Source organism: Callithrix jacchus, chromosome 10 (assembly GCF_049354715.1).
Source record: "Callithrix jacchus isolate 240 chromosome 10, calJac240_pri, whole genome shotgun sequence".
Taxonomy (NCBI): domain Eukaryota; kingdom Metazoa; phylum Chordata; class Mammalia; order Primates; family Cebidae; genus Callithrix; species Callithrix jacchus.
In genome coordinates this window covers 120048828-120072507 of record NC_133511.1, presented here as the reverse complement: position 1 = coordinate 120072507, position 23680 = coordinate 120048828, and the positions used below count along the sequence as shown (strand labels likewise).

General features: G+C 51.1%; 3 protein-coding genes across 7 annotated transcripts; 1 reads left to right on the top strand and 2 right to left on the bottom strand.

The window, feature by feature from the left end:
• Positions 1 to 115: 115 nt before the first annotated feature.
• Positions 116 to 5924, top strand: TMEM223 (transmembrane protein 223). The gene is made up of 2 exons (XM_009008357.5): positions 116 to 443; positions 1164 to 5924. The coding sequence occupies exons 1-2, from the start codon at positions 131 to 133 to the stop codon at positions 1454 to 1456; spliced, it is 606 nt and encodes a 201-aa protein (XP_009006605.2). The 5' UTR covers positions 116 to 130; the 3' UTR covers positions 1457 to 5924.
• On the bottom strand, positions 1824 to 4327 carry TMEM179B (transmembrane protein 179B). The gene is made up of 5 exons (XM_054241497.2): positions 4191 to 4327; positions 2846 to 3033; positions 2630 to 2764; positions 2382 to 2460; positions 1824 to 2173 (listed from the first exon to the last, which is right to left on the bottom strand). Exons 1-5 carry the CDS (start codon positions 4284 to 4286, stop codon positions 2012 to 2014), a joined length of 660 nt encoding a protein of 219 aa, XP_054097472.1. The 5' UTR covers positions 4287 to 4327; the 3' UTR covers positions 1824 to 2011.
• Positions 4377 to 23563, bottom strand: TAF6L (TATA-box binding protein associated factor 6 like). Of its 5 annotated transcripts, none has more exons than XM_035263009.3 (11): positions 23466 to 23563; positions 17784 to 17943; positions 16262 to 16348; positions 14105 to 14283; positions 13898 to 13948; positions 13274 to 13368; positions 10485 to 10559; positions 10126 to 10346; positions 9629 to 9761; positions 5330 to 5458; positions 4377 to 5201 (listed from the first exon to the last, which is right to left on the bottom strand). In XM_035263009.3, the coding sequence occupies exons 4-11, from the start codon at positions 14217 to 14219 to the stop codon at positions 4422 to 4424; spliced, it is 1599 nt and encodes a 532-aa protein (XP_035118900.1). In that variant the 5' UTR covers positions 14220 to 14283; positions 16262 to 16348; positions 17784 to 17943; positions 23466 to 23563; the 3' UTR covers positions 4377 to 4421. The 5 variants fall into 5 exon arrangements, with proteins under 5 accessions (XP_035118900.1, XP_009006599.1, XP_035118899.1 ...); XM_009008351.4 differs by having other exon boundaries at positions 14105 to 14255; XM_035263008.3 differs by lacking the exon at positions 23466 to 23563 and adding an exon at positions 23255 to 23311 and having other exon boundaries at positions 14105 to 14255.
• Positions 23564 to 23680: the final 117 nt, after the last annotated feature.

Genomic DNA, 23680 nt, shown 5'->3' with positions numbered 1-23680 from the left:
CGTTTTCTCCTCCCAACCCTGAGCAGGAGGGCGGGCCTTGTAGCCAGGGAAGAGGGGAGGCGGGGAGGGCGTCCAGGGAGAGGGGAGGTGGTTCCGCGGCAGGAAGCCCCGCCCCGGAAGTCAGCTAGTCATGGCGGCTCTTAGGAGTCGGTGGTTCACGGGACTGCTAGCGGCATTGCGGACACTGCCCACGCGCCGGCTCCTGCAAGCCGCGACCTTGCAACAGGATGTGCTGCTCTTTGAGCACGAACGGGGCCGCTTCTTCACCATCCTTGGGCTGTTTTGCGCGGGCCAGGGCGTCTTCTGGGCCTCCCTGGCTGTGGCAACCGTGTCCCGGCCCCTTGTCTCGGTGCAGCCTCAGGATGAGGAGGTCCCAAGCCATGGCCGCGACCTGCGCTCCGCGCTTTGGCGCTACGGTCTGGCCGTCGGCTGCGGCACCATCGGTAAGACGTGGGCTGCCTTCCCACTGTTTCAACCTGGGGTGGCAGAAGAGTACCCTCCGTTCGCAGGCAGGGAGTATCAGGGGCCCTTTATCCCAGACGAGAGAGAGTGGCGGGTGGGCTTGCCCCATAGAAATGCGAAACACTCATGTCTCTGAGCACCATGCCCTGTCATAGTCTAGGCTGAGATCTGCCCTTCACTCTGCAACCTTGAGCAAGGTCCTTAAAGCCGTGGACCCGGCCGGGCGCGATGGCTCCCAATTGTAATCCCAACACTTTGGGAGGCCGAGGCTGGCGGATCATGAGGTCAGGAGTTCGAGACCAGCCTGGCCAATATGATGAAACCCCTTCTCTACTAAAAATACAAAAAAATTAGCCAGACGTGCGCACCCGTAGTGCCAGCTATTCGGGAGGCTGAGGCAAAAAAATCGCTTGAACCTGGGAGGCGGAAGTTGCAGTGAGCTGGGATCGTGCCACTGCATCCTGGGAGACAGACTGAGAGTCCATCTCAAAAAACAAAAACAACTCGGGAACCTTCGTCTTCCCTTTAAAATGGAAACTGACATCTATTAAGGCTGTAGGGAGGAATATCAGGATTCTGGGGCCTAAGAGGAGCTCAGTAAATATTACTTTCACCTCCCAAATTTCTTAGAGGAGACTAGGAAGGTGGGTACTTAGTTGTCCAGTGAAAACGCCTCACCCCAATCCCTGCTTTTCCTGCAGGAGCCCTGGTACTTGGTGCTGGTCTTCTCTTCTCTCTCCGGTCTGTGCGCTCGGTGGTGCTCCGAGCTGGAGGGCAACAGGTGACCCTCACCACTCATGCCCCCTTTGGCTTGTGGGCCAATTTCACAGTTCCTTTGAACCAGGTATCTTGCATGGCGCACCGGGATGAAGTCCCGGCCATGCTACCTCTGAAAGTCAAAGGCCGGCGCTTCTATTTCCTCTTGGACAAAGCTGGACGCTTCCCTAACACTAAGCTCTTTGACAATACTGTGGGTGCCTACAGGAGCCTGTGAAGAAACGACCTCGAGTCACTCACCTCTCCAAGAGGGGGAAAAAATGGAACCTTGGAGAGCCAGGTGTGTTCACACCTATTTTAATCCTAGTACTTTGGGAGGCTGAGGCAGGAGGACTGCTTGAGCCCAGGTTGAGAACAGCCTGGGCAACATAGCAAGACCTTGTCTCTATTTCCAAAAAAAAAAAAAACCGCCTTAGAGATGGAGTAGGGGTCCTGCAAGGAGGCCCAATATTCATTAACAAATAAAGGAGCAGTCATCCCTAGGGCAGCTGCTAGCCAGTACCTCTAAGTTTCAGTCCATCTCTGTTGAGCCTTCACTCCTTCCTCCCATCTACTTGTGCTTTAACATCAAAAACTCACTCCTAAGATGAAGACAGTAATATATTTTGGTAGAAAAACCGCTGTAGGAAGAGGTGGAGGGGGGCCTGTCATTACATTTCCCTCCTGAAGGGAAAACTAAGGCTCCCAGCATAAACAGGGCTTCGTGGGGGCAAGAGGACTGCAGGCACTTGGGCATGGAGTGTTTGGCTGCAGGAAGCACTCTGGTTATTCTTCAGAAATGGGAAAGGCGTGGCCCAAAGAGAGCACTTGTCTCAGAACTCCACTCAGGGTCACCCCTCTCCAGAGGCCGGCATGGGGTGGCTTCAGACTTCCACTGCACGACCTGGAGCACCAAGACCAAACACCACAATACCAAATTCACCCACGAAGAGGTCTGTGGGAGACAGGGACAGGGGTGTGAGGAGGGGGACCGTTTCAAATCCAGTCCTTCCCACCCACACACCACTCTTAACTGCTGAATTTTAGGTTGACAAGCCCCTCAGCTTCTCTCACTGGTGGGCCAACAAGCTCATCATACGCTGGTGAGCACCCACACAGCTACAGATACTTAGTGAATTTTTCTGTGTATCCCTGGGTCTCACTTCAGCATTGTGTAGGTTGAAGTAAAACTGCACAGCAGTTCCAGGGGGTGTCCATGGAATTTTCTGGGCTTCAGAACAGCTGTGAGGTCGAAGAGACAGTTGTGAGAAAGGGTGATAGTTTATAATTGAGGCACATCCGTGCCGGGCACCGTGTGAGTTGAGCAATAGATGGGGATAAAAAGGGAAATTACAGGACCCCCATGAGAGGGAAAATAGCCCCAGCCAGGATTCCCTCCCTCTCCCATTACCTAATTGTAGTGTTCAGGGAGATGATGGAGCTGCAGAAAGACCTGGTGCCAAATCGAAGGATACAGGCAGACACCAAGACCAGGAAGATGGCTATTGCTGAGATGACCAGTGCAATGCGCAGCCCTATAGGACCTCTGAGAGGAAGAGAACAAGCCTTGGGGTTGAGGGGAGACTCATCCTACCTCAGCCCCTGGCCCTCAGGGTTGAGCAATCACCTGTGGGAGTCCTCGATGCAGCTGCTGTAGACCCAGAAGAGCAGAAGCAGGAGGCAGTAGAGGGCCAAAAGGCCAGAGGCCCCAGCTACAAAGTAGCAGAGGGATGGGGCCGAGGGACGGGATAAGGCCAGGGAGGAGCCATTCAGGACGGCCACACCATACAGGGGACATCTACCGCTGAAGGAACCCTGTGGAGAGAAGCTGCTGAGTCCCAGATTTCAGGCTAATACCTCTGGACGCAGTCTCTTGGTAGGTGTTAGTGGTAGCAGAACCATTGCAGGAAGTTATTTGTGCACTGTCAATTTCTGTTTCTGGGACAAGGATATTGATGGAGAGGGCCTGCTGGGGAATGAAACCTGCAGTGGCCCAAGGATCAGAAAATAGGCAATGATTATAGAATACAATGAGCTTCAGAGAAGCCTCACAAGATCTGGGCTCTGTGCAGAAGAAACCTTGCAGTAAACCCAGGCCTTGTATATTTTTCAACAAGTAAGTATCTCTGAGGTTTTCTTTTTTTTTTTTTTCCCTGAAATGGAATTTTGCTCTTGTGCCCAGGCTGGAGTGCAATGGCACGATCTTAGCACACTGCAACCTCCACCTCCTGGGTTCAAGCAATTCTCCTGCCTCAGCCTCCTGAGTAGCTGGGATTACAGGCGCCCACACCACGCCCAGCTAATTTTTATATTTTTAGTAAAGACAAGGTTTTGCCATGTTGGCCAGGCCAGTCTCAAACTCCTGACCTCAAGTGATCCACCTGCCTAGGCCTCCCAAAGTGCTGGGATGACAGGTTTGAGCCACCGCACCCGGCAGATCTCTGAGGTTTTCTAATGGTGTAAAATAGGCAGGCTCGTGTCTACTTTATAGGAATTAAATGAACCCATGTTTACTAACAAGATTACCTGGTTGGGGTAAACGATATAAATTATTGGTTTCTACCTTTACGTCAGCGTTTTCTACATCTCTATTTTGTCTTTTAATGCATTGTGCTGCAATCATGTGGTAGCCTGATCATCTCCACTACACTATGCTTTATTTCTCGACAAAGCTCAGCACAAATGGTTTCTGATTTAACGGATGGACGCAGAGCCTGCACCGACTTGTTTCAGAACCAGAGCAAAGTGGTGCAGCAGGAGCCACCAAGCCCGATTCCGTCTAGTTCCGTAAGACGCTACTGACTCGTCCCTTTGGCAAGGGGCCACAAAGCGCGATTCGCGTCGCTGCGTTTCAGCCACAGGCCGGCGCCAGCCGGGCCTCACTAGGTCCACCGGCTCGGAAAGCAACAGTGGCCACGCCACGTCAGGACCAGCCAGCTTCCCCGCCTACCTGCCCCGCCCCACAGCCGCACCTGGGTCCGAGTCAGCGCCGCGGCCGCCACGGCCCCGCACAGGAAGGCCGCGGCAAAGAGCACGAGCTCGAAGCGCTGCAGCCAGGGCAGCGCCATGGCGCCCCGACTACTAGGAAGCGACGCCGCCGCAGCACCTCGCCCAAACTCCGCCTCATCCGGCGAAACCCACGAGAGCGGAAACATCACTTCCGGAGGCGGGATTTATTTACAAAAACGTAGGCGACCACCGCTTCAGAGCGGCAAGTACAGCGAGTAGTCCGAGAGCGCCCACCGGCGGGCGGGGCGGCTGGTGCGGCCGATCATGGGCAGTTTCTGCACGTAGCGGGAGGCCGGGCTAGGACCGTACGGCGCGGGGAAGGCAGTCTGGAAAAGGCGCCCGCGGCAGCGCCTCCCAGCCTGCCGCCCGGCGATGATGAAGCGAAAGTGGGGGGCGCCGCGCAGGGCGAAACGGCTCTTCTGGAAGACGTCGCGGGTGCCGGCCCCGGACCCCTGTTGCCTCGGCGCTCCGCGCGCCCGGTGCACGCGTGGTAGCGACCTGCTCTCAGAGGCGGCGGGCCCAGAGGCCGACGCGGGGCCGCCGCCGCCGCTGCCCCGAGGGCTCTCGTCGCCCTGCGGGCTGACCATGGCGCTCGCCGTCAGCTGCGGCATCTTCCGCACTGAGTCCGGGGCGGCCGCCGGCTCCTTCTTGTCCCCGGGCGGCCGCGGAGCCGTGGGTGCAGGCTGGCCTGTGCCGAAGCGTGTGGCCAAGCTGTCACCGAAGAAGGCGTAGAGCTCCCGGTAGATGTCCGCCAGGGTCACCGAAGGAGAAGGATCCTCCGGCCCCGCGCCCCCTGGCGGCAACGGGAGACCGGACCCAAAGCTGGGCTCTGTACCGCTCCCGGAAGAAGGCTCTTGCAAGAGAAGGCTGTCCCAAGGCAGGTCGTCCAGGCGCCGGCACCCCCTGCCACCTGGGCCACCCCTGTTGGGCTCTGCTGCCTGGGCCTTCATCTTCAGCAGTCGCTCTACGGCCACCTGTAAGAGCCAGGGACTAAGACAGGCAAGAACTTCGAGGAACCTGGGACCATCAAGTACTCCAAAGTAAGCCTGCTTGGCTGCTAAGCTCATGCAAGGAAGGGAGACTGGATGGCGATGGCACTCACCAGAATGGCTCCATAGACTTTGTGCCCATCTGCTTTGACCTGGGCATTAGAGACTGAATAATCATCCAGCACAGCCTGCAAGTTTGTCCAGTAAGTGGACAGGTGTGGATACAGGACTCGTTCGACTGCCTGGAAGGGAGAGAATGCAGTTAGCGTCTCTTTGTTATTATTTCCTCTCAAGGACCTTTTTCCCATGAAAAACCTACCTTTATTTCTGATCCTAGACAAGGCTCAATCCTCCTAAAATTCCCTGATTGGCATATTCAGCCATACATTTATTTGGAACCTACTGTTACCTAAGCTAAGCGTTGGGAATAAAAGTATAGGCCGTGTGCGGTGGCTCACGCCTGTAATCCCAGCACTTCAGGAGGCAGAGGCAGGCAGATTACAAAGTCAGAAGTTTGAGACCAACCTGGCCAACACGGTGAAACCCCGTCTCTATGACCTAAATCCTATAAAAGTAAACATAAAAAAAAATACTCCCCACCTCATTCTATAAGGCCAGTATAACCCGGATGATAAAACCAGACAAGGAGAGTACATGAGAGGAAATACGTTTACCTTCACTCATGAATAAAGATAAACCTGACTAAAATTGAGCAGACCCAAAAGTAGCATGTTTTTGTTTTTGTGGTTTTGGTTTTTTGCTTTTTTTTTTTCCTTGAGACAGGGTCTAGCTCTGTTGCTCAGGCTGGAGTTAGTGGAATGATCATGACTCACTGCAGCCTCAACCTCCTGGGCTCAAGCAGTCCTCCCACCTCAGCCTCCCAAGTAGCTGGAGCTACAGGTATGAGCCACCACACCCTGCTAATTGTTTTCTTTTTTGTAGAGACAGGGTTTTGCCATGTTGCCCAGGTTGGTCTAAAATTCCTGGGCTCAATGCCTATAATCCTAGCATTTTGGGAGGCCCAACTGGAGGATCATCTGAAGCCAGGAGTTTGAAACCAGCCTGGACAACACAGTGAGACCCTGTCTCTATAATTTTTTTTTTTTTTTTTTTTTTTGAGACACAGTTTCACTCCTGTTGCCCAGGCTGAAGCACAATGGCGCAATCTAGGCTCACCGCAACCTCTGCCTCCCAGGCTGAAGTGATTCTCCTGTCTCAGTCTCTGGAGTAGCCGGGATTATATACATGCGCCACCACACTTAGCTAATTCTATATTTTTAATAGAGAAAGGGTTTCTCCATGTTTCTCTAGCGCCCAATCTCAGGTAATCCACCTGTCTTGGCCCCCCAAAGTGTTGGGATTGCAGGCGTAAGCCACCGTGCCCAGCTTACAATTGTTTTTAATTAGCCAGGCATAGTGACACATGCCTATAGTCCCAGCTACGCAGGTGGAACCCAGGAGGTCAAGCTGCAGTGAGCTATGATGCCTTACTCCAGCCTGGGCAACAAAGTGAGACCCTGCCTCTTAAAAAAAAGAAAAAGCTGTCATTATTTGCGTATGATATGATCATCTATATTAAAATCCCAAAAGAATGAACAATTAGAAATAATAGTTTAAGAAAGCAGCTGGACAGTACTTTCCTGCTTATTGTATAGGGTTGCAGTTTACACTGTGAATTTCTGTTAATAACAGGCATTACATATGCCCTCCTAGCCCTTTACCCATGTCACAGTGACAGTGGGGTCACTATTTTCTGTCTTTATGCCCTGTATGTATCCCCAGTGCTTAGCAAAGTAACTGGATAGTTTAGGAAGACACAAATGCAAAAATAGGCCGGGCGCGATGGCTCACGCCTATAATCCCAGCACTTTGGGAGGCCGAGGCGGGTGGATCACGAGGTCAAGAGATCAAGACCATCCTGGTCAACATGATAAAACCCCGTCTCTACTAAAAATACAAAAAATTAGCTGGGCATGGTGGCGCATGCTTGTAATCCCAGCTACTTGGGAGGCTGAGGCAGGAGAATTGCCTGAACCCAGGAGGCAGAGGTTGTGGTGAGCCAAGATCGCACCACTGCACTCCAGCCTGGGCCACAGAAACACCATAAGACACCATTACAACAGCATCAAAGGACAGCAAGAATTTAGGAACAGACTGGTTTTTTTCTTTTTCTTTTTTTTTTTTGAGACAGAGTCTCACGCTGTCACCCACGATGGAGTGCAGGAATCTGGCTCACTGCAGCCTTAACCTCCCAGGATCAAGCAATCCTCCCACATCGGCCTCCCAAGTAGCTAGGACTGAACCTGCATGCCAATCGCGCTTTGCTAATTTTTAAAACTTTTTGTAGAGATGGGATCTCACTATGTTGCTGAAATTAGTCTTGAACTGCTGAGCTCAAGTGATCCTCCCACCTCAGCTTCCCAAAACACTACAGGTATGAGCCACTGCACCAGGTGAAATAATTTTTTTCCCTCTATTTCTTTTTCTTTTTGAGACGGAGTCTCACTCTTACCCAGCCTGGAGTGCAATGGCACAATCTCAGTTCACTGCTACCTAACCCTCCCAGGTTCTAGTGACTCACACGCCTCAGCCTCCAGAGTAGCTGGGATTATAGGCGTGCACCACCATGCCCGGATAAATTTTGTATTCTGTATTTTAGTAGAGATAGCATGTTGGCCAGGTTGGTCTCAAACTCCTGACTTCAGGTGATCTACCCACCTCAGCCTCCTTAAGTGCTGGGATTGGAGGTGTGAGCCACTGCACTCAGCAACATCTAACTTTTAAAGCACATAGGCCGGGCGCAGTCAAGCATGTAATCCCAGCACTTTGGGAGGCTGAGGCGGGTGGATCACGAGGTCAAGAGATGGAGACCATTCTGGTCAACATGGTGAAACCCCGTCTCTACTAAAAATACAAAAAATTAGCTGGGCATGGTGGCATGGGCCTATAATCCCAGCTACTCAGGAGGCTGAGGCAGGAGAATTGCCTGAAACCAGGAGGCAGAGGTTGCGGTGAGCCGAGATCGTGCCATTGCACTCCAGCCTGGGTAACAAGAGCGAAATTCCGTCTCAAAAAAAAATAATAATAAAATAAAAAATATAATAAAAAAATAGTAATAAAGCACATAATTGTTTGATAATTTCTATAGATGCTAAAAAGGTATGACAAAATTCAGTATCTATTCATGTGTAAAATACAGGCCAGCGCAGTGGCTCATGCCTATAATCCCAGCACTTTAGAAAGCCAAGGTGGGCAGATCTCAAGGTCAGGAAATCAAGACCATCCTGGCCAACATGGTGAAACCACGTCTCTACTAAAAATACAAAAAAAAATTAGCTGGGCGTGGTGGCGCACGCCTGTAGTCCCGGCTACTTGGGAGGCTGAGGCAGCAGAATTGCTTGAACCCAGGAGGCAGATGCACCACTGCGCTACAGCCTGGGCGACAGTGCGAGACTCCGTCTCAAAAAATAAAATAAAATAAAATAAAAATAGAAAAAAGAAAATAATAATAAATAAATAAATAAAAATAGAAAATGCTCACTGCATCAGGAATTGAAGGCATTTTTTTTTTCTGAGATGGAGTCTTGCTCTGTTGCCCAAGCTGGAGTGCAGTAGCCTGACCTCAGCTCATTGCAACCTCCGCCTCCCAGGTTCAAAGGATTCTCCTGCCTTAGCCTGCCTAGTAGCTGGGACTACAGGTACAAACCACCACACCTGGCTGTTTTATATTTTTAGTAGAGACGAGTTTTCACCATGTTAGCCAGGATGGTCTCAATCTCCCGTCCTCGTGATTCAACTGCTTCCGCCCCCAAAGTGCTGGGATTACAGGCGTGAGCCACCATGTCTGGTCGAAGGTATTTTTTTTTTTTGAGATGGAGTCTTGCTTTGTCACCCAGGCTGAAGTGCAGTGGCATAGTCTTTGCTCACTGCCATCTCCGCCTCCCAAGTTCAAGCAATTCTCCTGCCTCAGCCTCCTGAGTAGCTGGGATTATAGGCGTGCGCCACCACGCCCAGCTAATTTTTTGTATTTTTAGTAGAGACAGGGTTTTACCATGTTGATCAAGCTGGTCTCAAACTCCTGACCTCATTATCCACCTGCCTTCACCTCCCAAAGTGTTGGGATTAAAGGAGTGAGCCACCATGACTAGCCGAAGGTATTTCTTAATGTGATAATAAAGAATGGGCAAGAATTTATAAAATTGGGGGTACATCAGTATCTGCCATACAGGACTTTTGAAAGGATGAGACATTTACATACGGAAAGTCAAGCTATCAATGAGCCTGGCCTGAATCAAGAACTCAATACATGGCAGGAGCAAGCACATACCATTTTGATGATAGACACACAAATACTATTTTTCTAACACAAATGGGAGTTCTTACGGCTCTGAGGGAAAGGCGAGGGTCCTCACCTTCCAGCCAAGAGCATGCAGCCCCACGACGGCCCCATAGTGAGAGCAGAGCGGCCGCACAGGATCTGCCAGGATCTTCTGCAGGGATAGCAGGATGTGCTGATAGAGGCCACTGACATGGTCCCCGTGAGTCCTGTCAGAGTAACATTCAGTTAGGGAGGGAAATGAGTCATGGTGCCTCATTGGGCACAAGACAACACAAAGAGAAAAGAGAATAGCGTCTGTACAGCACACTGGCGCATGCTGGGGCTAAGTTAACAAGGCTGCTGCCATGACCGGCCTAGGACCTGAGGGCTGAAGAATCAATACCTTTACGTATTTATAATCCATTTTCAGAATCCCACTATGCCACAGCACACCAGCTAGGATGCTCCAAGGAAAGGGTTCCCCATCCTCTCATAGACCCTTAAAGCCAGAGGCTCCCCCCATTCCCTTCCCCAACCCACTTGGCTCTGCAGCAATCCCACCCTTTGCTCGGCTCTAGGCCCAGTGGTTACCAGAAGATGTGGCTGAGAAGGAGGGCAGCTGCATCCCGCAGAATCCAGTGGTCATTCAGGGGGTTGATGGAGGCAGCCAGTGGCTCCAGGACACAGTAGAGGACACTGCCCACCAGACAGCGGACATAGGGCGCCAAGCACAGGTGTGGATTCCGAAACAGACTCCGTGCCACCTGCAGCAGCCGGTGCAGTTGCCCCAGGTCATGGCTTACGGATTTCACCTGTTGGGAGAAGAGGGTAGCTTAGGGGGACATGAGGGGACAGGCAGGAGGCCACCATGCTGACAACACCTGCCCTACACACTGCTGGGTCATGTCTTCCTTACAAAACATTCTCCCTGTCTCAGCCTGGTCACTTACCCCACTGACCACATACACAAAGTAAGGCAGGAGTGCTCCAATCTTGGAGTTTGTCTGCAGGTCCTGGAGCGCAACCTAGAAGGAAGGGCCCAGAGTGCACTGGATCCACCAGCAAATTGTCAACATGAATACGGTATTCTTCTGGAGGGCAGTGTACCACCGTATTCATGTTTAACAATTAAACGTCCATATTCATTGAACCAGCAATTCTACTTCTATAAATGTAACCTACAGAAACTCATTCACATATACCTGCATATAGCACTGAATACAACCTGAATGTCCAACATTTTTAACTGAGAAAGGAGGCAAGCTATAAAACCAGATCCTTAATATAATACCACTTAGGTTTTTTTTTTTTTGAGACAGAGTTTTGCTCTTGTTACCCAGGCTGGAGTGCAATGGCGCGATCTCAGCTCACCGCAACCTCCGCCTTCTGGGTTCAAGCAATTCTCCCGCCTCAGCCTCCCAAGTAGCTGGAACTACAGGCGCACACCACCATGCCCAGCTAATTTTTGTATTTTTAGTAGAGACGGGGTTTCACCATGTTGACCAGGATGGTCTCGATCTCTTGACCTTGTGATCCACCCGCCTCGGCCTCCCAAAATGCTGGGATTATAGGCGTGAGCCACTGCGCCTGGCCACACCACTTAGGTTTTTATGAGCGTAATCATCGTTGATACAGAGAAAAACAAGTAGGTGGAGGAATAAACTTTTCAGGTTCTTTTTCTTTTTTTTTTTTTAAAGACAGAGTCTCACTCTGTTGCCCAGGCTGGAGTGCAGTGGCATGATCTTGACTCACTGCAACAACCTCAGCCTCTCAGGTTCAGGTGATTCTACTGCCTCAGCCTGGCCCCGCCACCAAGCCTGGCTAATTAGTTGTATTTTTAGTAGAAATGGAGTTTTACCATTGTTGGCCAGACTGGTCTCAATCTCCTGGCCTCACATGACCCACCCACTTTGGCCTCCCAAAGTGCTGGGATTATAGGCATGAGCCACTGTGCCCAGCCCCTTCTCCTCCCTTCCTTTTTCTTTCTCTCTCTTTTCCTTTTCCCCTTCCTTCCTTCCTTTCATTCTTTCTTTCTTTCAACGGGGTCTCACTATGTTGCCCAGGCTGGAATGCAGTGGCTATTCACAGGCATGATCCCACTACTGATCAGCACAGGAGTTTTGACCTACTCTCTTTCCGACGTGGGCCAGTTCACCCCTCCTTAGGCAACCTGGTGGTTCCCTGCTCCCGGGAAGTCACCATATTGATGCAGCAGAACTTAGTGCGGACACCCAATCCGCATAGCACACTGCAGCCCAGAACTCCTGGGCTCAGGCGATCCTCCCGAGTAGCTGGGACTATATGCACACACCATGGTGCCCGGCCCGGCCACTTTCTTATTCTACGTTCTTATGTGTACTTCTGTGGTAAACATATACTTGTATTACTTTTTTGTTTTCTCTTTGAGATGGAGTTTTGCTCTATCAGCCAAGCTGGAGTGCAGTGGCGTGATTTTTTTTTTTTTGAGATGGAGTTTCTGTCGCCCAGGCTGAAGTGCAGTGGTGCTTTTTCAGCTCACTGCAACCTCTGCCTCCCAAGTAGCTGGGACCACAGGCACCCACCACCACTGCAGCTACGTTTTGTATTTTTACTAGAGACGGGGTTTCACCATGTTGGCCAGACTGGTCTCGAACTCCTGACCTTATGATCTGCCCGCTCAGCCTCCCAAAGTGCTGGGATTACAGGTGTGAGCCACTGTGCTCAGGATTTTTTTTTTTTTGAGAGGAAGTTTTACTTTTGTTGCCGAGGCTGGAGTGCAAGCAATGGCACAACCCTGGCACACTGCAACCTCTGCCTCCTGGATACAAGAGAATATCCTGCTTCAGCCTCCCGAGTAGCTAGGATTACAGGGGCCCGCCACCATGCACAGCTAATTTTTGTATATTTAGTAGATACGGGGTTTCACCAAGTTGACCAGGCTGGCCTTGAACTCCTGACCTCAGGTGATCCACCTGAGTAGTGCAATCTTGAATCACTACAACCTCTGCCTCCCAGATCCAAGCGATTCACCTGCCTCAGATTCCTAAGTAGCTGGGGTTACAGGCACCTACCACCATGCCCCCACTAATTCTGTATTTTTTATGAAAATGGGGTTTCACCATGTTGGCCAGGCTGGTCTCAAACTCCTGACCTCAAATGATCCACCCGCATTGGCCTCCCAAAGTCCTGGGGTTACAAGCGTGAGCCACTGCACCAGGCCACTTACATAATAGCAGTAAAAATGTATTAGAGTGAGTACATGCATCTCAGCCCTGAACCTCTACTACTTGCACCCTCCAGAGGCCTTGAACTTGGGAGGTGGAGGTTGCAGTGAGCGGAGATCGCACCACTGCACTCCATCCAGCCTAGGAGACAGTGAGAGACTCCATCTCAAAAAAAAAAACTTTTTTTTTTAATTAAAAAATTTAAAAAACTGTAATCCTAGAACTTTGGGAGGTCGAGGCAGGCAGATCATGAGGTCAGGAGTAAGAGACCAGCCTGAGTAACATGGTAAAACCCCATCTCTACTAAAAATACAAAAATTAGCTGGGTGTGGTGGCACGCGCCAGGAGGCCGAGGCAGGAGAATTGCTTGAACCCAGGAGGGGAAGGTTGCAGTGAGCCGAGATCACGCCACTGTACTCAGGCCTGGCAACAGAGCGAGACTCCGTCTCAAAAAAAAAAAAAAAAGTTAAAAAAATTAAAAAGTTTACAGAATTTACAAGTTCAACTTTGTGCCCCAACTTGGCCCACTCGCTCACCTTCATCAGTTGTGGATCATCCCCTAGCACAGCCCAAGTCACCTGCTGATAGTACTTGAGAAGGTCATCCGTCAGAGAAGACACAGCACTGGGCACTGCCAGAGGACAGGCAGGAAGGAGGGATAGGTCGAGAGCTGGCCCTCTCCTGGCCTCTCCAGCCTGCTCCCCCACAACCACCATCCCCACACACACCCACAAGAAGCCATTCAGACAGGACAACCAGGGCAAGAGACTCCCATCGCTCTCAGCACCCTGCTCAGCCTGGACCACCTAGGTTCCGCACACCACTGTGCTTTGTCCCATCTTCCACCCACCCTCTGCCAGACAGACTCCTAAAAGCTTCAGGCTCTGTGAAGCTCTGCTCAACATACCCTGGGGGTGAAACACCACCCCAGAGACCCCAGCATGCTGCCCAGACTTCCGTCTTGGCATCCAGCATGCTGCATCATGACTGGTTACAGGTCTGGGCTCTCATCTCCAATTCCGAGCCCTCCATGCAGAATCCAGTGCCCACTTAGACCATGGCACAAGCCATGTCAGATGCAGGTGGACACAGAGGCACCACCCACAGCAGCTAAGGGAGAAAATTCATCCAAAGGGCCAGTTCCCTACTTCACCCCTTACCCGATCCTTGAGGTGCCAGGTTCCCTTTGCCATCCAGGTAGGAGACATGAACTAGAACAAGTGCAGAGAGATGTGTCAGCCTGGCATTTTACTCTTGGGAATATCACCTACCCCTCCAAGTTCTACCTCTTCCACTAGCCAGCCCATCACCACTTCTCTTGACCACCCAACTCCAATCCCCAACCCATGCAGGACCCTGGCAGCCACCTCTGACAGCTGTCTCGGCACAGCCTTTGGGGATGTTGGTCGCTAGGGCCAGCTCCACAAGGTTCACCTCTCGATCCTCAGGAAAGTAGAGCTCACCCTCTCTGGCAGGGCGCATGGGCAGCGCCTCCTGGGATCCATAACCACACACAGCCTGAGGAAAAAAAGAACTGGAGAACAGCCTGAATCCAGAGAAGGATCAGGTGTCAGGATCTAGGATGAGACTCTGCTGACCAGGACAGAGAGCCCATATTTTTTGTTTGCTTTTCTTTTTTTTTTTTTGAGACGGAGTTTCGCTCTTGTTACCCAGGCTGGAGTGCAATGGCGCGATCTCGGCTCACCGCAACCTCCGCCTCCTGGGTTCAGGCACTTCTCCTGCCTCAGCCTCCCAAGTAGCTGGGATTACAGGCACACACCACCATGCCCAGCTAATTTTTTCTATTTTTAGTAGAGATGGGGTTTCACCATGTTGACCAGGACGGTCTCGATCTCTTGACCTTGTGATCCACCTGCCTCGGCCTCCCAAAGTGCTGGGATTACAGGCTCGAGCCACCGCGCCCGGTCTCGTTTTTTGTTGGGTTTATTTTTATTTTTTTTGACGATGTCTCACCCTGTCACTCAGGCTGGAGTGCAGTGGTGAGATCTCAGCTCATGGCAACATCCACCTGCCAGGTTCAAACAATTCTCCTGCCTCAGCCTCCCAAGTAGCTGGAATTACAGGTGCATGTCACCACGCCCAGCTAATTTTTGTTTTTGCATCTTTAGTAGAGACAGGGTTTCACCATGTTGGCCGGGCTGTCTCAAACTCCCGACCTTGTGATCCACGCGACTCGACCTCCCAAAGTGCTGGAATTACAGGTGTGGGCCATCGCGCCCAGCCGAGAGCCCATGTTTGAGGGAAGTCCAGAGGTCCCAAGAAAAGCGGTGGAACCCTGGGGCTCAGAGCCATAGCTAGGGTCTTGGCTGGAACATCCAGGGATCCTTGGGTGATGGGAGAGAACTTGGTTGCTCCTCCCATAACTGGAAGGGTCCTGAGCCTCCCACCCAAGCATTGGTCCTCCTTATTCACACTCACTCAACTTTGAAAATTCACTGTCTTCTAAACATGACCTTCCTCTCTGAACTCATTGCTCCAGAAAAACCACACATGAGGCCCTAACATCCATACTCTGCTCAGGCTCCTCCCTTAGCCTCAATGCCTTCTTTTCCTCTTGGCCTAGTTTAAGGCAAACTCAAGTTCTTCACCACCCTTTAAGGCCCAGCTCCACTCTCACCTCTTCCAAAAAGCCTTCTCTAACCTCTGGGCCCCCAGTAGCCTCCTCTCCCTCTTTTCTGAACACGTAGCCCAGGTGGGCTAGGCCTGGCACCTGGCCTGCTGTTGCTGTGAGTTTCTGGCTTCCCTTATGTGTGCATTTGGTCTTTTTATTCTTTTTCCTTTTTATTTATTTATATATATATATATATATATGTATTTTGAGACGGAGTCTTGCTCTTTTGCCAGGCTAGAGTGCAGTGGCACAATCTCAGCTCACTGCAACCTCCATCTCCCGGATTCAAGCGATCCCCCTGCCTCAGCCTCCTGAGTACCTGGGACTACAGGCGCATGCCACCATGCCTGGCTAATTTTTTGTATTTTAGTAAAGACGGGGTTTCACCATGGCCAGGATGGTCTTGATCTCCTGACCTCATGATCCACCCACGTCGGCCCCCTAAAGTGCTGGGATTAGAGGTGTGAGCCACTGCATTCAACCTATTTTTTTTTTTTTTTTTTTTTTTTTTTGAGCCAAGGTTTCACTCTTTTGCCCAGGCTGGAGTGCAATGGTGTGATCTTGGCTCACTGCAACCTCCACCTCCTGGGTTCAAGTGATTCTCATGCCTCAGCTTCCTGAGCAGCTGGGATTCCAACATGCACTACCAGGCCCAGCTAATTTTTGTATTTTTAGTAAAGATGGGGTTTCGCCATGTCGTCCAGGCTTGTCTTTAAACTGCTGGTCGCAAGTGATCCGCTTGCCTCGGCCTCCCAAAGTGCTGGAATTACAGGCATGAGCCACCGAGCCTGGCAGTGTTTAGTCTTAATGTCTCACCATATCACCACCTCCGAACTGGAAATAGAAGTGGCTTCATGCCACCTGAGCCCTCTGTGGCCTGCACCCCACTCACCTCCACGCTGCTCCATCTCAGGGCCCTGTTGAAGTCCTCAACCGTCAGCTTCCGGCGTTTGGTGTGTTTCATGAACTGAGAGCTATTCTGGGAAGGGAGGAACAGAAGCCAGAGTCAAAGGATGTGGAGCGGGGGGTGTGGGAAACCCCAAATGAAGTCGGCTAGAGTAGCGAGAAGGCAAAAAGGAAGCCACACTTAGCGATCAGAAGCCTAGATTTTTTTGTTTTTTGAGATGGAGTTTCGCTGTTGTTACCCAGACTGGAGTGCAATGGCGCAATCTCGGCTCACCGCAACCTCCACCTTCTGGGTTCAAGCAATTCTCCTGCCTCAGCCTCCCGAGTAGCTGGGACTACAGGCGGGCACCACCATGCCCAGCTAAGTTTTACATTTTTAGTAGAGACGGTGTTTCACCTTGTTGACCACGATGGTCTTGATCTCTTGACCTCATGATTCACCCGCCTCGGCCTCCCAAAGTGCTGGGATTATAGGCGTGAGCCGCCGCGCCCAGCCCTAGATTTTTTTTTTTTGAGACAAGAGTCTTGTTCTGTCACACAGGCTGGAGTGTAGTGGTGGGCCCTCGGCTCACTGCAATTTCCACCTCCTGGGTTTAAGTGATTCTCCTGCCTCAGCCTCCCAAGTAGCTGGGATTACAGGCACCAGCCACCACGCCCAGCTAATTTTTGTATTTTTAGTAGAGACGGGGGTTTCACCATGTTGGCCAGGCTGGTCTTGAACTCCTGACCTTGCAAAACACCCACCTTGGCCTCCCAAAGTGCTAGGATTACAGCCATGAGCCACTGCGCCTGGCCAATAATTTTATTTTATTTTTTGAGACGAAGTTTTGCTCTTGTTGCCTAGGCTGGAGCTCAATGGCACGATCTTGGTTCACTGCAACCTCCCCTTCCTGGGTTCAAGCGCTTCTCCTACCTCAGCCTCCCGAGAAGCTGAGATTACAGGCTCGTGCCACCACGCCTGGCTAATTTTTGTATATTTAGTAGAGACGGGGTTTCACCATGTTGGTCAGGCTGGTCTTGAACTCCTGACCTCAGGTGATGCCTCGGCCTCCCAAATTGCTGGGATTATAGGTGTGAGCCACCTTGCCCAGCCCAGAAGCCTAGATTCTGTCTGCTCTCATACAAAAACATCGCCTGGGAGTCACATCTTCTGTCTGGACCTCAGTTTCTCACATGCAGTGTGAGAGTATCTACCCACTGCCTGCCCAGCAGGGCTGTGTTGAGGAGCACATGAGGAGATGCCCGGCAAGAGCTATGTCTGCTAGAAGCCCGGACAGCTAGACATGGAGCTCTGTAAAGGCATGGACTGGGACTGTCTCTGTTGGATAAAGCAGGTGCCCAGTGAACAGATCACTGAGGGTGACAGGCACACGCCACCACATTCAGGGTGATTTGTTCACTGGGCGCCTGCTCTATCCAACACACGTGAATACATCAGTGAGGGTGGAGGTGAGTAAAAAGGCAGGAACAAGGAAAGTTGGAGGTATGGGGGGTGAGGGAAGAGTAACCTGCGTGGCCTCTCTCAGACGATAGCACACGTCCTCTGCAAGCAGGGCCGCCACCTCATCGCTCAGCTCCAGGCCCGTGCTCTCTGCCATGAGCCGGACAGACTCCCGAGGGATCTCCACAAACCGCCGCTCTTCTCTCTCCGACATGGCCCCAGTGGAGCTGCGAGTTGAGAGGGAAGGTTGGAAAAGCTGCCCCAGCCTCCCGGAGAGCCAGGAGCGTGACCCAAGACCCTCCACACCAGTCTTGCTGCTCGTGCTCTGGAGTTTCTGAACAAGGAGCTCTGAGTACCCAGACGAGGAAACTGAGGCTCAGAGAAGGAAACAGACTGACCAGTGGGCCAAAAGCAGTGAAGCTAGAGAAAGTCCAAGGCCTTGGGGTTCAAAGAACTAGGTCTCATTTCTGCCTTGCCACTGTCTATGTGAATTTGGCCAAGGCCTCCATCAGTCTGAGCCGTTGTGTCCTAACCTGTACAACAGGCACAGTCATCCCTGCTGTCTCTAGCTCACAGGGTTGCTGTGAAAATGAGACGATATGGTTTGGCTCTGTGTCCCCACACAAATCTCACCTTGAATTCTAATACTCTCCCCATGTCAGGGGCAAGACCAGGTGGAGATAATTGAATCAAGGGGGCAGTTTCTCTAATGCTGTTCTCCTGAGTGAGTGAGTTCTCAAAAGATCTAACGGGTTTTTGCTTTTTGTTTTTTTTTTGAGACGGAGTTTCATTCTTGTTGCCCAGGCTGGAGTGCAATGGCGCGATCTCGGCTCACTGCAACCTCCGCCTCCTGGGTTCAGGCAATTCTCCTGCCTCAGCCTCCCGAGTAGCTGGAATTACAGGCATGCGCCACCATGCCCAGCTAATTAGATCTAACAGTTTTAATAAGGGGCTTTCCCCTTTTGCTCGGCACTTCTCCTTGCTGCAGCCACATGAAGAAAGACAAGTTTGCTTCCTCTTCCATCACGATTTTAAGTTTCCTCAGGTCTCTCCAGCACTCAGGAACAGTGAGTCAATCCAACCTCTTTCCTTTATAAATTACCCCATCTGTTTTGTTTTTTGTTTTTTTTTTTGAGACAGATTATCACTCTGTCACCCAGGCTGGAGTGCAGTGGCCCAATCTCAGCTTACTGCAACCTCTGCCTCCGAGGTTCAAGAGATTCTGCTGCCTCAGCCTCCCGAGTAGCTGGGACTACAGGTGTGCACCACCACACCCAGCTAATTTTCATATTTTTAGTAGAGACGGGGTTCCACCATGTTGGCTAGGATGGTCTTGATCTCTTGACCTCATGATCTGCCCGCCTCGGCCTCCCAAAGTACTGGGATTACAGGGGCAAGCCACTGCACTCAGCCATTAATTCTTACTTTCTTGTGTTCTGCATTCCCACCTGTGGCCTCCAGTCAGTTCCTCAAATAAACCTATTTCAGGACCTTTGAAGTCGTTACCTCCATTTGGAATGCTCTACTCCACCCCCAATCCCTTTGCCTAGTGAACGCCTATTCACGCCTTCAGATTTCAGTTCAAATGTCACTTGCTCAGGGAAGTCTTCCTAGATCCCCCAACATTCTTGCACTCTGCCTTCAAACCAGTTATAAGAATTTGTACCGAACACGGTGGCTCACACTTGTAATCCCAGCACTTTGGGAGGCAAAGGTGGGAGAATCACCTGAGGTCGGGAGTTCAAGACCAGCCTGACCAACATGGAGAAACCCCATCTCTACGAAAAGTACAAAATTAGCCAGGGGTGGTGGCGCATGCCTGTAATCCCAGCTACTCTCGAGGCTTGAAACCAGGAGACGGAGGTTGTGGTGAGCTGAGATCACGCCATTGTACTCCAGCCTGGGTGACAAGAGCAAAACTCCATCTCAAAAAAAAAAATTTTTTTAAATAAAGAATTGGTAATTATAGGTCAGGCAAAGTAGCTCACACCTGTAATCCCAGCACTTTGGGAGGTGAGATGGGTAGATCTGGAATTCCAAGGTCAGGAGGAGTTCCCGACCAGTTTGACAGACATGGTGAAACCCCGTCTCTACCAAAAATACAAAAATTAGGCAGGGACCAGGGTGCACGCCTGTAATCCCAACTACTAGGAGGCTGAGATGGGACATTCACTTGAACCCAAGGGGTGGAGTTTGCAGTGAGCCGAGATCACACCTCTGCATTCCAGCTGGGTGACTGTCTGTCTGCTCACATTTGCATATCCAGTGTACAGCACTGTGTCAGTACATAACACATCCCCAATAAAGACTTGCTGAGGCTGGACGCAGTGGCTCACACCTATAATCCCAGCACTTTTGGAGGCATGAGGTCAGGAAACCAAAACCATCCTGGCTAACATGGTGAAACCCTGTCTCTAATAAAAATATAGAAAATTAGCCAGGTGTGGTGGCCCGGGCCTGTAATTCCAGCTACTCTTGAGGCTGAGGTAGGAGAATTGCCTGAACCCAGGAGACGGAAGTTGCAGTGAGCTGAGATCAGACCACTGTACTCCAGCCTGGGTGACAGAGTGAAATTCCTTCACAAAAAAAAATTATAATAAAAAAATATCAAAAAAGACTTTCAGCCAGGCGCAGTGGCTCACACTTGTAATCTCAGCACTCCAGCCTGGGTGACAAGAGTGAAACTCAATCTCAAAAAAAAAAAAAAGTTCGGGCACAGTGGTTCATGCCTGTAATCCCAGAACTTTGGGATGCCGAAGCGGGCAGATCACCCGAGGTCAGGGTTTCAAGACCAGCCTGCCCAACATGGCGAAACTCCGCCTCTACAAAAACACAAAAAATTAGTCGGGTGTGGTGGCAGATGCCTATAATCCCACTACTCAGGAGGCTGAGGCAAGAGAATTGCTTGATTGAACCCCGGAGGCAGAGGTTGCAGTGAGCCGAAATCATACCACTGCACTCCAGCCTGGGCGACAAAAGCAAAACTCTTTCTCAAAAGAAAAAAAAAAAAAAAAGGCACAGCCTTTGGAATCAGGTAGATCTAGTTCTGAAATCCAGTTTTGTAATTTATTAGGCGAAACAACTTGGGAAAATGGCTCAATCTCCCTGAGCCTCAGTTTCCTCAACTGTAAAATGGAAATAACAGTACTTTATAACAATGTTGTTTTAAAGATTAAGAGCCAGGCCAGGTGGCTCACACCTGTAATCCCAGCACTTTGGGAGGCCGAGGCGGGTGGATCACGAGGTCAAGAGATTGAGACCATCTTGGTCAACATGGTAAAACCCCGTCTCTACTAAAAATACAAAAAATTAGCTGGGCATGGTGGTGCGTTCCTGTAATCCCAGCTACTTGGGAGGCTGAGGCAGGAGAATTGCCTGAACCCAGGAGGCGGAGGTTGTGGTGAGCCAAGATCGTGCCATTGCACTCCAGCCTGGGTAACAAGAGTGAAACTCTGTCTCAAAAAAAAAACAAAAAACAAAAAAAATACTTGCTGAAAGAAAGAAAAGCTATTCTTATTCTTTTTTTTTTTTTTTTTTGGGAGATGAAGCCTTACTCTGTCACCCAGGCTGGAGTGCAGTGGCGTCATCTCGGCTCACTGCAACCTCCACTTCCCAAGTAGCTGGAATTACAGGCATGTACCACCACCCCTGGCTAATTTTTGTATTTTTAGTAGAGATGGGAGTTTCACTATGTTAGCCAAGCGGGTCTGGAACTCCTAACCTTAGGTGATCCACCCACCTGGGCCTCCCAAAGTGCTGGGATTACAGGCATGAGCCTTTGTGCCTGGCACGAAGAGCCAATTTTTTTTTTTTTTTTTTTTTTGGAGATGGAGTCTTGCTTTGTCACCCAGGCTGGAGCGCAGTGGCGTGATATTGGCTCACTGCAACAACCTCCACCTCCCTGGTTCAAGCAATTCTCCTGCCTCAGCCTCCAGAGTAGCTGGGACAACAGAAATAGACCACCACTCCAGTTTTTTGTTTTGTTTTTGAGACGGAGTTTCGCTCTTGTATACCCAGTGTGGAGTGCAATGGCACGACCTCGGCTCACCGCAACCTCCGCCTCCTGGGTTCAGGCAATTCTGGTGCCTCAGCCTTCTGAGTAGCTGGGATTACAGGCACGAGCCACCATGCCCAGCTAATATTTTGTATTTCTAGTAGAGACGGGGTTTCATCATGTTGACCAGAATGGTCTCAATCTCCTGACCTCATGATCCACCCGCCTCGGCCTCCCAAAGTGCTGGGATTACAGGCTTCAGCCACCGCGCCCAGCCAATTTTTTTTTTTTTTTTTTTAATTTTCATACAGACTGGTGTTGCCCAGGTTGGTCTCAAACTCCTGAGCTCAGGCAATATGCCCGCCTTGGCCTCCCAAAGTTCAAAGATTACAGGGCATGAGCCATTGCGCCCTGCCACGAAGAGCTATTCTTTTTTTGAGAAGGAGTCTCACTGTCACCCAGGCTGGAGTGCAGTGGTGCGATCTCCGCTCACTGCAAACTCCGCCTGTCAGCTTCAAGCAATTCTCCTGCCTCAGTCTCCCAAGTAGCTGGGACTACAGGCGTGCATCAGCTTGCCCCTCTAAATATTTGTTTAGTAGAGATGGAGTTTCACCATGCTGGCCAGGCTGTCAAACTCCTGACCTTGTGATCTGCCCACCTCGGCCTTCCAAAGTGCTGGGATTACAAGCGTGAGCCACCGTGCCCGGCTGGAGAGCTATTCTTTTTTTTTTTTTTTTTTTTTTTTTTTTGAGACAGAGTTTCACTCTTGTTACCCAGGCTGGAGTGCAATGGCGCGATCTCAGCTCACCGCAACCTCCACCTCCTGGGTGCAAGCAGTTCTCCTGCCTCAGCCTCCCGGGTCGCTGGGACTACAGGCGCGTGCCACCATGCCCCGCTAATTTTTGTATTTTTAGTAGAGACGGAGTTTTACCTTGTTGACCAGGATGGTCTCCATCTCTTGACCTCATGATCCACACGCCTTGACCTCCCAAAGTGCTGGGATTACAGGCGTGAGCCACCGCGCCCGGCCAGAGCTATTCTTTTAAGTAAGCACTGTACTATGCCTGAGACACTGAGCTAAGTGCTTTATATGGATTACTTCATTATATCCTCAATAATAAATACTATTATGTATTTCATCTATTTCACAGGAAAGGAAATCAAACCTCAAAGGTGTTAAATGTTGCATGACTGCTCCAAGATCCTGTAGTGAGCACTAAGTAAGGAGGGGGCGCAGGAACTCAATCTCTTGCTCCTAGGAGCCAGCTGTGTGGAGAACAAGGCCTGGATCCCATGCAGTTGGAGACCTACCCCTCGGTGACCCTAGGCCCGCCAACAGATCATTGTTAAGCTGCAATTTTCCTATCTGTAAAATGGGAGCATTTAGTCCCCCCAGGCGGAAGGCGCCGAGGGAGTTTCCCAATTTTGTGCCCTTATTAAGCCCCCATGAAGTGTGGCTGTGACTAAGGTCTTCCGCTCCTCAGCCTCCTCTCCTCCGCATCCTCAGCCACTAGTCATGCTGGCTAGGAGGCGTGGGAACTGACCTCCGCAGGCCGGGCCTCCGCAACGCGCAACCTCCCGCCCGGCCTAGCCCCCCAACCAGATCCGGGGCGGTAGAGGAGGTCAGGGGTCACTGAACTTGGGTCACATGGTCAGCAAAGGGGGCGGGCCTCCGCGGAGCAGACTCGAAGTCCAGCGAGTAAGCGGTTCGCGGCGGGAATGGGGAATACTTGGTCCCGGGCAAGGCCTGCTCACCTGAGGGCCCCGGCGTGGCAAAGACGGCTACCGAAACGACGGCGGCAGCGGCGGCGCCCGCTCACCCAGCTCACACTAATTCCCTCTCTCGGCGCCCCAGCCCCGCCCTCGATGAGTATAACCTATCTCGGTGGGTGCCTTGGAAAGTTTCCGCCCTCCAGGAGGCTTCCCGGCACCTGATTGGTCAGTGTGAACAGGCTGTAAAGACCGGCGGT